The sequence below is a fragment of the Lacerta agilis genome, chromosome Z (genome assembly GCF_009819535.1).
Source record: "Lacerta agilis isolate rLacAgi1 chromosome Z, rLacAgi1.pri, whole genome shotgun sequence".
Lineage (NCBI taxonomy): Eukaryota > Metazoa > Chordata > Lepidosauria > Squamata > Lacertidae > Lacerta > Lacerta agilis.
Window position 1 is genome coordinate 30,113,290 of NC_046331.1, and position 15,650 is coordinate 30,128,939.

At 48.7% G+C, this 15,650-nt stretch overlaps 1 protein-coding gene across 8 annotated transcripts in view; it reads left to right on the top strand.

The window, feature by feature from the left end:
* The window catches only part of BCORL1 (BCL6 corepressor like 1), a 42,818-nt gene that overhangs the window by 17,721 nt on the left and 9,447 nt on the right, over positions 1 to 15,650 (top strand). For 7 of the 8 annotated variants that reach the window (XM_033137143.1, XM_033137140.1, XM_033137139.1 and 4 more), the window contains exons 2-7: positions 5,640 to 5,772; positions 8,172 to 8,262; positions 9,674 to 12,085; positions 13,520 to 13,658; positions 14,613 to 14,693; positions 15,135 to 15,548. In XM_033137143.1, coding sequence (XP_032993034.1) covers positions 5,687 to 5,772; positions 8,172 to 8,262; positions 9,674 to 12,085; positions 13,520 to 13,658; positions 14,613 to 14,693; positions 15,135 to 15,548 — 3,223 coding nt within the window. In that variant the 5' untranslated portion in view covers positions 5,640 to 5,686. The remainder of the gene's footprint in view (positions 1 to 5,639; positions 5,773 to 8,171; positions 8,263 to 9,673; positions 12,086 to 13,519; positions 13,659 to 14,612; positions 14,694 to 15,134; positions 15,549 to 15,650) is intronic. The other variant, XM_033137144.1, reaches the window with a different exon arrangement.

Consider the following 15,650-nt stretch of genomic DNA (forward strand, 5'->3'; position numbering starts at 1 on the left):
CTGATGGGAGCTAGAGTTCAGCAACATCTGGAGGGCCATAGGTTCTCCTGTTTCTGCTCTGTAGTCTTTTGGGATGGAGGAGGAATTCAATCAGCCCCGTTTTGTGTGTGTGTGTGTGTGTGTGTGTGTGTGTTTTGCAATGTATTGACCAGTTCAACAGTCCTAAACTTGTCTGTGGATTGGAGCACAAGTCCTCAAAGGATGAACTTAACTGGATTTTGCAACGAAGTTTTAGTGCACAAAAAGAGCACAGACAAATGATGTTGATGGTTAAAGCACATGTAAAATGTATCTTTTGTGGAAAATACATTGAAAAGCATTGAAAAATACATATTTTGGGGGAGTGCATATAATTTAAGTACAAGTTTTTCATGCTATCTTTAAAAAAGAATTGCACAAAATAGGACGGAACAGACCTATGACTGGGTGCCAGTGGAAAGGAAAGGGACAGCCTTGGGCAGATCTGTCCATTACTAATAGTCACTTTTCTGAGACAAGTTTAGTATAAGGGCTTTGAGACTGAATTTAGGAAATCTCCAGTTAAAATTCTGCTCTGTCGTGAATGAGGTGCCCTTAGGAAAACCGCTGTGTTTGCTTTCCCACCCATCCTGGATCTTAATATTGACCTAACTTACAGGATTGTTGTACTGTATGAGTTATTGAAATAATGTATCTTAAGTGCTTTGAGCCTCTTAAAACACAAACCTGAATTAAGTATTCCTATCCTGTCCATTGCTACCTATGGCAACCTGCGATTTGAGCTTTCTGGATCATTGGGTGTAAAATTTAAATGGCCCACTTGGAAGTGATGGGAGAGACATAAAAAGGAGGCTAAAATATCTCCCAAGGACAGCAGGGGAAAGCTGTGTTTTGTCTTTTGTTGTGTCAGAGGAGGCCAAATGTTGTCTAAAACCAGAGCTGGTGTTGATATCTGTGAATGGTGTGTTATGGCTAGAAAAGTTTATGTTGTCATTCTTCAGATAAAATGGTGTTTGATCATTTTGGGTATGCAGTAGGAGGAGAAGGAACTAGGGGGACAATAAGTTTAGGTATTTGGCTATAGTAAGACAACATGTGTATTCAAGGCAACATGCGGTTTGAAACTTTACTGCTGGAGTTTTTGTGTCCTGCTATTTCTTTGGGGATTTTATTTTTCAGAAATAAGCCCTCCTTTTACAAATGGACACTTCTTTTTGTCTGTCTCCTTTAGATTTGCATCCTTTTTGGTATTTTATTCCTTCTTTCTTTTCCATCTGTCCTAGGAGAGTTTTTCAGGGCATCTTAGGCAAGAAACCCAGTCTTTTGCCTTGTCCCACTTTTGCCCTTTCCTCTCTGCTAGGACTAAGCTAATCACTTCTATTCAAGAGACCTCCTTGCTGTTCCAGCCAGTAGCATTGTGAGGCCCCTTCACCTGTTTGGCACCCTTCAGAGTATGTCTGGACCCTTCAGCAGAAAATTCAGGTCATGATATCCAGGATGAAATATATGTTCTGCAGAAAACAGATCTGGGCAGGATCTATGCAAAGTTAGGGATATCAGACATCATTTCTACTGAGGACAAAGCAAAAAGCAATGGGTTTTAAATCCAGACTTCGGAAAATACATAAAATTTCCAAGCACCAGCATTTATATAACATTGGAGTCCTGTGCACCCTATTTTGTATAATTATGTGCTAGAATTCAACTTCTGCCGTTTCCCTAGCTTTGTAGTGAACTTCCATGACAGATGTAGACTAAAAATGATTTAAGAAGTTTGGAGAGCAGTTATGCAATAGAGTTAACTTCCTGTCTTTCTTGGATGCCATCTAAGAGATCTTGTCTCCTAGGGTAGGAGGTTATTTATTGTTACCATCAATCATGTTTGTATCCTGCTCTTTCTAGGATGAGTTATGGGCAATATAACATGAGGGTTATCATAGTTTATTCTCACAACAGCCCTGTCAGGTAGCACATGCTGAGGATGAGTGACTAAGCCCATGGTCCTGCAGTGAGCTTCATGACTTAACACGGACTCAGACATGGGTTTTCCAGGTCCAGGTTGACACTTGTACCAACTACCTACATTTGACTGAGATTACACCGAGATTGTATTAGATGACCCACTGAGTTCCATCCAGGGTTGGAATTCCTTTTCACATGTTTATTTTGAAGACGAAGAAATGTGCTGCTGTGGCTCATCTCTTGCACAGGATCAGGGCATTTTCCCTTCTGTTCTGAAAGGGTGTTGCAGTCACCATCACCCCCATCCTTTCTGAAAAACACTGATGGAACCATATTGTTGTTGGGAAATTTTAAATTATTTGCTCAGCTGGGTAAGGGATTGCTATTTAGAGTGCTGTCTGGAATGTGGTTGTGTGAGTGCAATGGACAGCACTCATGACTTCACTGATGAGGTACATTGTGGAAATTGTTTAGTCCGGTTGTGTACTTTCTGATGTTTTGTTTATTGTTTGTGGCTACTTTTGCTATGTTTGTAATTATGTAATATTTTTCATGCTGTAAGCTGCCTTGAGTATGGTTTTAACTATGGAAAGGCTAGTGGTCCTTAATTCTAATGCCACAGCCTGCAAAGGCCCCATGAAATTGACCAGGTTGAAGAGGACAAAAATCTAGAGAAGTCCTTTTGTTTGTTTGCGCAATTCTCCTCCCACCTGTTCAGATAGATGGTCAAGGTGTTCCTCCAGACTATCTTGAGACTAGTTTCTCTTGGTTCCAGCACAAGCGCCCTCTTGCATCTTTCCTGACCATTAGGAAGGGGTGTGTGAACACAGTTGCACCTCTCTGCAGCAAGGCGGACCTCGCCTCCCATCCGTTAGGTTTTGACTAGCTATTACTCTATTGCCGTTGCACCAGGACTTTGGAACACAGAAAGCTGCCTTATACAGCAAAATGAAGCATGGCAGCCCCTTGTTTATGCAACTCTCTCCTGAGTATCGTTGGATTGTCCACCACTTTGGTCACATTCGGGCAAAATTTTAAAAACTCACTAATCTGTCCTGGCATTTGGGGTAGGGTGAGGACCAAAGGGTGTTGGGTCTATCTGGTGCTGTTTATTGTACTGATAGTCAGTTGTGTCATATAGTTCTTTTCATGTTATGTTGTTAGTCACCCTGTGCTCCTCTTTGGGATGAAGGGCAGGTTACAAGAACTATTGATGAATGAGTAGCAGGCCATTTCCTGACTGGTAGCAGCTCTCCAGGATTTGGGGCAGGGCTCTTTCCCAGCCCTACCTGGGGATGCCAGAGATTGGACCTGAGAGCTTTCACATACAAAGCACGGTGCTCCTCTGCTGATCCACAGCCCCTCCCTGACTTGCAGGACTAACCCCTGCAAAAGCATAAATAGCACAAGCAGTTGTGCTTTGAATTGACTCTTTGGGTAAGCTACCAAAATCCCTTCCATGCTTCCAGCAGCCCTCTTGAACCTCAACATCCTGGACCAAGTGCAGCACTCCCAAGTGATGATCGTTCCAGTATTATCGAGTGTGTTACTTCTTGAATAACTCTGCAATGAAAAAGGAAAACGGCAAGCATTTCTGCATGGGTTCCGAATTGGATTCATCTCTGGCAATTGGAACAGGCTTCTGAAAAAGGCAGCTGAGGCAGGGGAATGGAGAGAACTGGCAAAGTGGGAGGCAGCTTTCCCCTTTCTCATGAGAGCTATGTTCAAAACTCCATTGCTAAGGTATTTACTAAATTTGGAAGACCCTACAGATTGCAGCATCCTCTTCACAGTTAGCCTCAACTGTGCTGAAAGCAGGGCAACTTCCAAGTAAACATTTGTAGGCTTGAGCTGCTTTCCTGGTGCCTGTGTTTTGTTGTAATTGTTTACTGTAGATTGGCAGAGAGGGAGCTTTGGGTCATGCAATCTGCTAGGCTACACAAGCTGACATTATAGGACCCCAAGAGGTGTACATGACCAGCTTCCTTCTGAGGGAGTAGCATACTGAGGATTGGGAAAGAAGGTGCTTGCTGCTTCTGAAGGCTCCTGACTCCTGACAAGGGGCGCTTGCCATCAGGGTGGCTTCTCAGTGGGCTTGGTCGAGGGCACTTCTGCAAATTCCTTTGTGGAATTCTCTCTGCACTTGGCACCTCCCTACTTGCTGCCTGCCCAGAAGGGAACTCCTCGTAGTTCCTTGGGAACTTGCACTTGTACTGCCTAGCTTGGAGTGTGTTTCTATGTGTGCGTCTCTCTTCCTCTCCCTCCCTCCCTCCCTCCCTCCCTCCCTCCCTCTCTCTTCCCCTCTACCCAATTTTCAATCCCTGGGTTTTGTTCCCCTGGTTGCGAGGGATTCCTGCTCTCCCCTTTTCTCTGTTCCCTGGGAATGGTTCTGTCTGGCTCACATCCCACATCCTCCCTGGGAACAACAAAAAAAGAATGCACTCAACAATGTCCGTTTCTGTTGCTGCATCCTTCAAGGGGCCTTCATGCCTCTGCCGTTGACCCCCATCCTTCCTCGCGCTTTCGGCAAACACACGGCTGCCCGTGCAGCCTTGGCCTCTGCTTTTGGCATCTTTCGTCCACGGAGATCCTATCCCATCTGTGCTCTCTGCTTCTCTCCCAGCGCCACCTCCCATTTTGTATGGTACTTTGCTTTCTTCTCGCCTTCGGTATCCCATGAAATTTGCATGTTAAGTCCCCCACACATCTGAAGCTCTCTGATAATCATATAAAGCACTGATACGGTACATGAAACAACATGGGAGAAGGAGTTCACACTTGCTTCCCTCATCTCTCCCCCCCCTTTATTTCATATACTGCATTCAACCCCCATCTTTCCTCCAAGGAGATCTAGGTGGCATAGATGATGCTCCTCCCTGCCCAATTTTTACCCTCACAACAACCCTGTTAGGTAGGTTAGGTTCATACATGACGTTGGGTCCAAGGTTCATGGGTAATTGCGATTTGGACTTGGGTCTCCTTGGTTTCAAGCTCTAACCACTACACCACACAGCTTCCTTGTGAATTTGAATTTCCCCTTGGTGTTATGTTTTGTACTAACTTCTCTTCATCATGAGAAGTTACAGTACCCCCCTTTTTGGGTTTCCCACAATCCCTGTATGGTCTTCCCACGGTGGCCCCAGTCTAGAAATTCGGCAGCTCATGTTTTGCATAGCTGTACTGGGAATTGCTTTGCTAATTAATTGCCTGGCAGTGCTTCAGCGCGAAGAGGGAATGACTCTTTATCTGAACAGAACTCCACTCAAGGAATTTCAAGCTGACATGTGTGCCTTTGCCTTTTGTAATTCTTCTCCTGCAGTGCTCCATGCTTCCTCCAGCCATGGGCTTCCACAAAGGAGGCAACCCTGCACCCCATGAACCATAACTCCCAGATTCCCCACTTTTCATTTTAAACAAGCTAAGTTTCAAGCCTGAGATACGAGGCAAAAAAGTACAAGAACTAATTATTCTCATTTTGTGCGGCAGAGAGGTTAGCTTGCTTCCCCCTTTTTGGTGTTTTAACTCCACCTTCCCAAAAACATTTCTGCAGATGCCCTTGCATGGCAGCACCCCACCTTAGCCAAGGGTCAGTGTGACTGCCCCCTCTTTATCTGTCTGAACTGCCCATTGGAAGCTGAAAACAGCAACTGTCAAATCTGGCCCTAATGCTTTGCGTTTCGTTTTTTTTTTTTCAATAGGCAGAGCCCGTGACAGGATTGAGACTGGCTGGCACTGAGCGGCTGTCATGATCTCTGCAGCGCCTCTCTACAGCGGGGTGCACAACTGGACTGGCACTGAGCGGATTCGCATGTGTGGCCTCAGCGAAGAGAGGTGAGGTGCGTGTGGCCTCCACAGGCCGGGAGGGAAGAGGTTGGGCAGCTGGTGTGTGTGAGGTGGTCGGATTCCTTGTTAGAGGATTCTGGGAAAAGGAGTGTCCTCCAGTTTGCAGAAATGCAGTTCAGCTGACTTAATTTGTAAGGCGTTTTAGGCAAAGAGACTCCGGAGCAGGGACCTGTGGACCTCCAGACTTTGCTGGGCTACAACTCCCACCATTCCTGATTGTTGCCTGGGGGCTTTTAGGAGTTGCAGTCCAGCAACATCTGCAGGGACACAAGTTCCCTGCACCAGACATCAGCCTTCAACTGTTGCACCAGGTACCCGCTACTTACCTACAGTGGGTCAAAACAATAGCTCTACAACCATACAAATATATGGTAAGAAAAATAATAAATGGGTCAGCATATGTATGATTGAGCTAAAGGAATTCCTAGGTCTGAAAAAACTGGAAGACTACTGCTTCAAAAGTAGCTATCTTGGTACCCACCAGATGTGCTGACTACGGCTCAGATCAGCACCAGCCAGCACATTTTATGATCTCTGTTAATTATTTTAACTCTCTCTTTTTTGCTGGATGTGTGTGACTTTGTTGTTTAATAGTAATGAAAGTTTTATCCTTTCCTCCAAGTATCTTGTGGTTCTTCTCTCCCCTGTTGCTTATTCTCACAACAACCCTGTGAGGTAGGCTACTTTGAAAGAGAGTGATCAGCCCAAAGTCACCCAGGGAGCCTCATGGCTGAGCCAGGGTTTGAACCTGGGTCTCTCCTTTCCTAGTCTGCTCTAACCACTGCATCACATGGTATCGAGCCTTTTTTGTCATTAAGTGGTACATTGAATAATAATAATAATAATATGTTGTTGTTGTTATCATGATCACCATTAGTTTAAAGTATGAATTTGGCCAAGTAGTACTCAATATTGCGAGATCTATATTAGGATGGTAGTTTTTAAGCTAAAATCAGAAACTTTCAATGCATCAGGTTTGAATGGAGAAGCTTTGCTGGATCCTTTGAATTTGTGCAAGATGTATGACGTTTCAGCTGTAGCTGTATGCATCACCAGCAGAGGCAAAGGGGGACAAATCACTCCTACATGATCATAGTTACCCCTCTGAGTTTCTCATATGCATTGGTGCTGTCAGGGCAGGGTTTGGAGATGCATGTCCAGAGCCCCACTCCATAGCAAAAGGAGCAGGAGGGGTCCAAAATGCAGCAGGACTGGATTTCCACATTTTTAAAGTGATGTAATGTACAAGATAACTAGCAAAAGTTCCCCACTGCCCCCAGCAAGACCAGTGTTTCACGATGTGTATATACCATAAATCTAAAGCTCATTTGAAACATATGATTTCCCCCCAAAGGATCCTGGGAACTGTAGGTCGTTTTTAGTTGCCAAGGATTGCAGCTTTGTGAGGGGTAGACTACAGCTCCCAGGATTCTTAGAAGAAAGTCACGTGCTTTAAATTTATAGCGTGTATGCAGCCTGAAATTACCTGACAGCACCACCACTAACCACATGTTTTCGAAGAGATGGTGCTGCTCTGCCTCCCCCCAAAATTTTGGGGTGGAGGGAAAGAAAGATTACTTTCTAAAAACATGACCAGGCTTTCCACTCAGAAGGCGATTGAGGTCAGTCCAAGTGGATAATGTGGGGTGTTGGATGCTGGTTTTCTCCATGGTTGAGATATGAGCGAATTTGTGGAAAGTCTGGGAAGCTTGAGATGAGGGATCTCAGGAGGGGAAGGTAGATGGAAGAGATCTCTTCTTTCATCATCAAGATTCTTGCCCTCTTCTCCCCCCCCCCCAACACTAACTTTGGCCACAATCTCACCTGCTACTTCACAAGTTTACTTCCATCATCCTTGGTGGTAAAGTTTGGGAAGCTGCAGCCCTGGACCCAAAACAGCATAGATTCGGGAGTGGGTGCCACAATGAATCGAGGTGAACAGGTAGAAAAAGGTTTTGGAAGGGGCTGGTGTCTGTCCCTTGTTATGGCTTTTTTAGTGTTCTTCAACCTTGGCTTCCCTGGAGTTGCAGGACTACAGCTCCCATCATCCCTGACTCTTGGCTAAACTGGTTTTGCATGATGGGAGTTTTAGTCCAGCAGCACCTGGAGACCAAGATTGAAGCATTCAGTGATTCTGAATTTCTCGTTAAGTTATACAGGCCCACTGCTGAAGGTTGGGAAGCCAACCTTGCCTTGCTTGCACATCCTTTAGGACATGCGTGAACTGTGTATGACTCATGAACTGCATCTGGCTGACGAAGCCCCCTGCCTACGTGCGTCTGCTCACAAGAGATACCCCCAAAAGTGGGGTGGGGGGTGCTTTGGGTCTTGCAGGCTTGGGAGATTGTTTCTCAGCTTCACTGTTCTTTCTCTTCTTCCTGCAACAGGAGAGCCCCACTTTCTGATGAAGAATCCAACACCAGCAACTCCCAGCATCTGGGCTCCCCTGACTTCTGCACTGGCAGCAGCTTTTCCAAGGTAAGGGCAGCTGGTATTAGCAGCTGTATCTAAGGAAGGAAGCTTTGACCGCTTGCTGAGATACAGAGGGCCTAGGTGGTTAATTATCTGGCCAGCTCAAATGGAACGGGCTGCCACAGGGTGGACTGATGGCCATGGACTTGGGTGACTTTTTATATAAAGGGTGTTATGCACATTCATGGAAGAGAAGGAGAGATTTGTTAGTGGCTGTTTACCCCCTGACCAAGAGGTAGAGCAACTGCTTTGCATGTGTATAGACCCAGGTTCAATCCACATCAACTCCAGAGGATCAGGTTGCAGGTTCTAGGAAGGGCTCTTGCCTGAGACACTTGGAAGCTGCTGCCAGTCAAAGAAGACAGTACTGGACTAGATGGGCCAGTCATCTGAACCTGGTACAAAAGGATATATTCCTGTTTCTTAAGCCAGGATAGCTAAATGGAACCTCCACGTGCTGAGGCAGTCTATCCCCGAGCACCAGATATTGGGGACAAATAGAGATCTTTGATCTGATGAAGCAGGAAAGGGATTCTTATGTTGCTTTCTTCGAACAAATGTTGCATAGTGGCTATTAAAACAAACAAACAAACCAGAACATGAACTGGACCGTTCTCATTTCAAATCTTGCCTTTGCCATGAAATTGCTTGGTGGTGGTAATAATAATAATTGTTGTTGTTGTTGTTGTCTGGGTGGCTTACAGCATACATCAGAACATACTAAAACATCAAACATTAAAAACGTCCCTCCAGATGTCTTCTAAAAGTCAAATAGTTGTTTATTTCCTTTACATCTGATGGGAGGGCGTTCCACAGGGCGGGCCCAACTACAGAGTAGGCCCTTTGCCTGGTTCCCTGTAACTTCACTTCTTGCAGTGAGAGAACCACCAGAAGATCCTCGGAGGAGGACCTGAGTGTCTAGGCTGAATAATGGAGGAGGAGACGCTCCTTCAGGTATACTGGACCAAGGCCGTTTAGGACTTTAAAGTCAACACCAATACTTTGAATTGTGCTCAGAAACACACTGGGAATATCCTTTAGGACTGGTGTTATATGGTCCCGGCAGCTACTCCCAATCACCGGTCTAGCTGCTGCATTCTGGATTAGTCGTAGTTTCTGAGTCACCTTCAAAGGTAGCCCCATGTAGAGCTCATTGCAGTAATCCAAGTGGGAGATAACTAGGGCATGCACTACTTTGGTGAGACAGTCTGAAGGGAGGTAGGGTCTCACCCGGCGTACCAGGTGGAGGTGTGGGTCAACCTTGTTGATTCCAGGTAGCCTTAGGCAAGTAACAAGGAGACAATAAAACTGATTTCTAACCTGCTTTAGGATTCCTGATATAATTTGCATGTGAAACACCAGCCATGTGCTTATACAAGAATGTTATTGACACAATTGCCTTCCCTCGTTGCTGCAGGTGGAGCTCACGGCAGTCTCGAGTAGCGGCGGCAGTGCCCAAGGGTTTGAGGCAGAGGGCATCGTGGAGGAGGAACTCGGACCTACGCTTAAGGAGCAGCCCTGCGAGCCAGACTGTGCTGAGAAGGCCTTGAAGGGCGGCAATGCCAACCCAGGCAAAGTTAGGGAGGGCGGACTCACAAGGCCAGAGAGCAGCGGCAGCCCGGACTGTGCACGGCCGTCTGCTAAGGAGGCGGCAGAGGTCTCCCCCGCTTGCCCAAAGGCTCTGGAGAGCGAGCATCCAGGGAAGGAGAAAAGCACCCCAGCTGCTGGCACAACCCTGACAGCTGCTGCCACGCCTGCTGCTGCCACGGCCACCAACAGCTGCAGCACTTTGACCTCTGCCCCAGCCACCTTCACCTTGAAAAGCGTCTGTTTCTCCACTTCTCAGGCCCCTGCTATGCAAAAAATGGCCCTCTCCTTCCCACCTGGTGCAGTCCTCGCCCCCAGCCAGCCCCTAGTTTACCTCCCACCTCTTCCAAGCCCGCTCGGGGTCCCGTCTGCCCTTGCCCTGCCTGTCATACCCACCTTCCCACAAGACCCCTGCCTGCCTAGCCTTCTCGCCCCCTCTGAGCTGCGCTCTTACCCGTATGCCTTCTCCGTGGCCAGGCCTTTGGCCGCAGATCCCAAAGTGGCACCTGTGGAGACAAGCCAGCTGAACTGCCCTGCCCCGTCAGGGGAAAGCAGCACCCCTGCGGTCACTGGACCCTCCTCTGTTGTCGATGGCTCGGACCTCTCGCCTAGCACGCCTGCCTTGGCAGCGGCAGGTGCCAGCCCTGTCCCACTGTCGGTCGCCGCCAGTGTGCTCGCCAGGTCCCCGACAGTCCCGGAACAGCTTCCCTCAGGCGTCCTGGCCTCCATCTCCCCACTGAAATCCCCCCCACAGCTGGAGCGTGAGATGGTCTCCCCGGAATGCAGCGAGATGCCCCTCGACCTTTCTGCCAAGTCAAACCGCCAGAAGCTGCCTCCTCCGAGCCAGCGCAAGACGCCCCCGATGCCTGTGTTGACCCCAGTGCACACCAGCGGCAAAGCACTGCTCACCACGGTCTTCTCCAAGCCTCAGCGGGTGGCTCAGGCCATTGGCGGCCCAGGCACTGCTTCACCCTTCGTCATCTTCCCGGAGTTCCTCCGCAATGGAGAGCAGGGCTCCTGGGTGAAGAGCTCGACTGCCCTCATCAGCACCATCCCAGGCACCTACGTTGGGGTGGCCAACCCAGTCCCAGCTTCTGTGCTGCTGGGCAAGGATTCCAGCATCGGCCTTGGCAGGGACTCCCGCCATCTCGCCAAGCAGGAGCTCATTTCCATTGTTGACCAGGGAGAGCCTCGCAGTGGTGGGCTGCCTCCCGGGAAGAAGAGTGGTGGAGAGGGGTCGCCCGACCCCGCAAAGCAGCTCCTTCGTGGCCGGGGTGTGCCAGGGGCCCAGTTGCACCCCTCAAAGGAGCTGGCCATTTGGAGCCCCAGCCAGGGAAGCGTTTACCCTCGGTGCTCAGTCAATGGGAAGCCTGCCAGCCCCCAGCTGCTGCCTGTGGGGTGGTCGCCTTATCATCAGGGCCCTCTGCTTTCCATCGGCATCTCGGCAGCCGGGCAGCTGTGCCCAAATCAAGTTGCCCCCTGCAAGCCGGCTGGCACAGGTGAGCTGGCCACGTTCCCTGGTGTGCAGCTGATAGAGTCCTCCGCTGTGGTCCAGAAGCCCCCCGAAGCTCCCTCTCAGGGCAAGGGTTGTAAGGCAGCCTTGCCGAACACAGCCAGCCCTTTGTGCATCTCACCAGCTCTTCAGACCAGCCTCCCAGACGCAAGGGGCTCCGAGGGTCTCATCCCAAAATACGACTCTGACAGACTCGAGGCTGACTCGGCAGCACAGGCCACCCTGCAGCCCAAAGCTCCCCCGGAGGGCTGTAGCCGCAAGCGCCCTGGGGATTCCAAGCCTAAAAACCAGGTCTTGACTGCCTACCTATCTCACAGCCTTTCCTTAGCTAGGCAGCCAAGTGTGCGGACAACCTCTGAGGCTCCTCTCCCAGGGAGCAAGCGCAAGGACCGGAAGTGCAGCAACGCATCTCGGAATCAGCCGGCGGCAGAAGTCCCTCTCCGCAGCATGCACCAGGTTGATCTCAGCCGTGTGAAGAAGGAACGGGTGGAGCCAGAGGTGCTGATCACCGCCGCCACTTGTCTGCATGCTGGGGCTGCCTCGAGAAGCCCTCCGAAAGCCAAGCTCAAGGGGGTGGCCCACATCAAAGTGGAGGAGGGCTTCCCCTGCAAGTCCAAGCGGCAGCATGACGAGCCAGACCGCCTGACCCACAAGAAGCAGAAGTGCAGGGGCAGTGAGGAATCTCAGGCCCCCTGCAAATCGGACAACCAGAACCTGCACACCCGTAAGGTGAGTGACTTGCCCTGACCCAGAGTTTCCTGGAGCAGCATCTGAGATTGGGCTGAGAGTTAGGGAGTCCTCAGGGAGGACTAACCTCTTGCTGAGGACAAGGAAAAAGATGAACTAGGATTGAAAGATGTTGGGAGTAAGCTCCTGCAGCACTGATGGAGTTCCTGCAGAGGTGCTTCCAATACTGCAGGAAGGAGAGAATCTTGACTGGGACAGCAGACAGAACCAGGAATTTCATGTGATAACACTGTGCATCTTAAATTATTTTGTGACTCTCCCTCATGAGAAGTGCTTGTTTGATGCGCGAGAGCACTATTAGGATCATTGTCCATTGTTAACACAAATGTCTTGGTTGGTTATTTTTTATTCAGTTTCTTATTTTCACTGTATCTTACCTAACAGACAGAACGGATGCAGGGAAAATAATTACATGACGAGATGCCTCTGATGTTACATTTTAAAATGTAGTTTGTCCTCTATACTTTAAAAAACTCTGGCCAAGTTGAATCTCTGTGTAACACTCTAGTTGGAGGTGAGGCTGATATGTGAATCCCAGATGTGGTCTTGGAAGCATTTCTGGTTTTGTTTGGTGGTTCCAGCCTTACCAGAATGCCTTGGGCTTTTCCCTGGGTTTGACTTTACTTGAGCCAGAGGTTTTTTCGTGCAGCCGGATGGAGCATGTGACGTCAGAAGAGGCTCAGAGGCACTTGGTTGTGTCATACGGCTTAGGGCAGGTCTGTTTTAATTGCCCCAAGTGTGTTCCCTGTTGCCAGCAGCTGCTTGATTGAGACACAGCCATTAAGAAGCCACGGCCTGGCTTCTGATTCCTTTCAGAGTTCAGTTCATAGTGGCCCGTGCTGATCATTTTAAAGCACTTACGTGGCTTGGAACCCAGATTATCTCTTAGACTGTCTTTCTCCATACCACTGTGACTGAAGTTCACTTCTGTAGCCTTTCTGAGGGTGACCCACCCTTCAAAGGCTAAGTGAGTGGCAATAAGGGCAGTGAGAGACGTTTTCAGGTATTCCCGCGTTATATATATGTGTGTGTGTGTGTACACACACACACGCACACACACACACACTTCCCCCAAGTGGAACCTGATTTGATGTCATTTCATCACCAGCTAAGACCTTTTCCATTTTCCCAGGTTGTTTTAATTTTATTTATTTTTTTTACCTGTTAAGCAGATTGGGGTGGTGGTGTCACTGCTGTGCGTTTTTAAATCTGCTGGATCTTCTTAGCATTTCGGTTCCAGAGTTTTATTCTGCCTTTCGTTGTATTTCTGAAGTTTCATTTCAATTGCAAACAGCCCTGGGGATATGGGAGCGTTGGAGGTGTGGGGCACAAACGTGGAAAAAATAAACGTGGAACAAACCTGGCAAAGACCTCTCGCTTCCTCTCACTGCCACTTTGTCTCTTTTGTGTCCACAGTGGCGGAAGTATCACAGCTCCCACGAGGTCAGCAAGCAGGAGAGCCGGTCGGGCTCCACGAAGGAGCATGGCAGCCCCCGTGCCAAGCGCAAGCGCCGGAAGGCATCTCCAGGGCATCATGGGCACAGCTGCGAAGAAGGTACAGGAACCGGGTCTGGGCTCTGGCGATTGCCTTTCCTAAAAGTGTCCAACATCCATGGAAGACTCTCTTAACGCTGGTCCTGTAACCAGCAAGGGTCTCTCTATGCTGGGCACAGCCCATCTTTGCCTACCTTTAGAGAGAGGGATCGAGATGGGAGCGAGCCACCCTTAAAGGGCAGAGCTGCTACCTGCAGTGTGAGGGGTTCTGTCCATCCTCTCTGGGATATATGAGGCCCTTTCTCTGAATTTCTGGCTTGCTTCCTTAAAATACAGTAGCGTGCCTAGCATTTTCCTTTTTTGTGAGGAAGCAAAATACATGTAAGCAAGCCTATTAGACATCTTAGATGTAGGTTTTTATTTTATTTATTTTATTTTTTTGCAATGTCCTCTATCTCGGTTTTTGTTCGTGCAACCACAGCAGGACTACTTGCCTGTTGAGCTGGGCATGAGGGTACAAGCTGATGATAATGCAAATCAGAACACAACTGTCCTTTGGATTTTGCACCTGTTCAAATTTTGCAATACAGCTCATAGCTAAAAAAATAATAATAAATGGGGGCGGAGAGTACCAAAATACATTTTAAATGTGTATTTTAGGTGGGCAGGAAGGGAGGGACAGAAATGAAAATTTTAAAGCATATTTTCCGATTAATGTGGAAGTGGGACAGAGCAGACTGAACGACTGAACCCGTGCACAGTTTGATCTGTTGTTCCCTAATCTCGAGTTGTGTGTCTGAAAGCCTCCTTTTGGGTTTGTGGGCTCACTTTCCCAGCTTCACACCTGCTTGTGGCTAAGATCTCCTCTGGGGATGGGGGCAGGACAGAGGATGTACAGCTTCTCTGGACTAATAGTATTTTTCCAGGTGGCAGTTTAGTTTTCAGAGCTCTCTCTCTAACTCTCTCTCTCTCTCTCTCTTTTCCTTCCCCACCCCCACCAAACAATCCTCCTCAGTTTTTGTTGAGAAGAAATCAAAGAACAGTTTCCGGGACTTCATTCCTGTGGTGCTGAGCAGCCGGACACGCAGCCAGTCAGGTGAGTGGCTGATTCCTTCGACCTGAGGTGGGGGAACCTGGCTATTTTTCAGGGGGTTGTGGTCTGTCTGAAACATACGCTTGTGTGTTGTGTGAAATCTTCTTAGCTTAGCTGCCTTGGTCCCCCAGTCCCTAAACAACCATGCAGAAAGAGACAAGCAATATCTGTGCTTTGGGTCAATTTAATTTTGAAACCATGTGTGCAGACTTTTGAGTTGCACAGGTCTCTTCCTCAGAGTGAATTTTGGAGATAAATCAGCATCTGGATTTGCTAATTGTTTTGTTGTTGGTGGTGAAATGAATTCTATATTAGGGGGTTCTGAGAGGAAAAATGGGGCACAAAAGAGGGAGGTGTTGCTAAAGCTGAAATCCCGAGGTATAGTGCTTAATTCTGATTCAAGAGCGGGGGGCGTGGTGTCCTTGCCTTTTTTTCTTCCTGCAGGAAGCATGGGAGGCTCTTCTGTTAACATGTTGGAGGAGGAGTGTGGCCAGGAGATTCTACCACCGGTGGATGAGGAAGAAGAGAATGTCGAGGGGGAAGATGAGCTCGCCTTGAGGCATCGCAGGCTGAGAAAATCCCACCGCCTCTCCCCCCACTCTGGCTGCAAAGACAGAGAGCGGTCGCGGTCAGAGAAGAGCAGTTTCCACTCACGCAAGAGTCAGGGGATGCCGTGGCAAGTGGACGCCACTGAGCAGCTGTGGAGCCGCAAGGAGGCGGAGGAAGAGAGCAGCCACATCAAGAGGAAGAAAAGGAGGAGGCAGAAAAGCTGGAAGTACCAGACTGGAGACTACTTGATAGAGAGGGAGAAAGAGGAGCACACGAGCTGTTGCCACAAGCGGCGGAAAATGAAAGCAGGTAGCGTAGGGGAGCCCCCGGGAACGGCACGGGGGGTGACTGCAGGGCAGGGGTCCTCAAGGCGGCAGCCCCAGGTGCAACTTCTGCGCTGTCAGGGTAGCG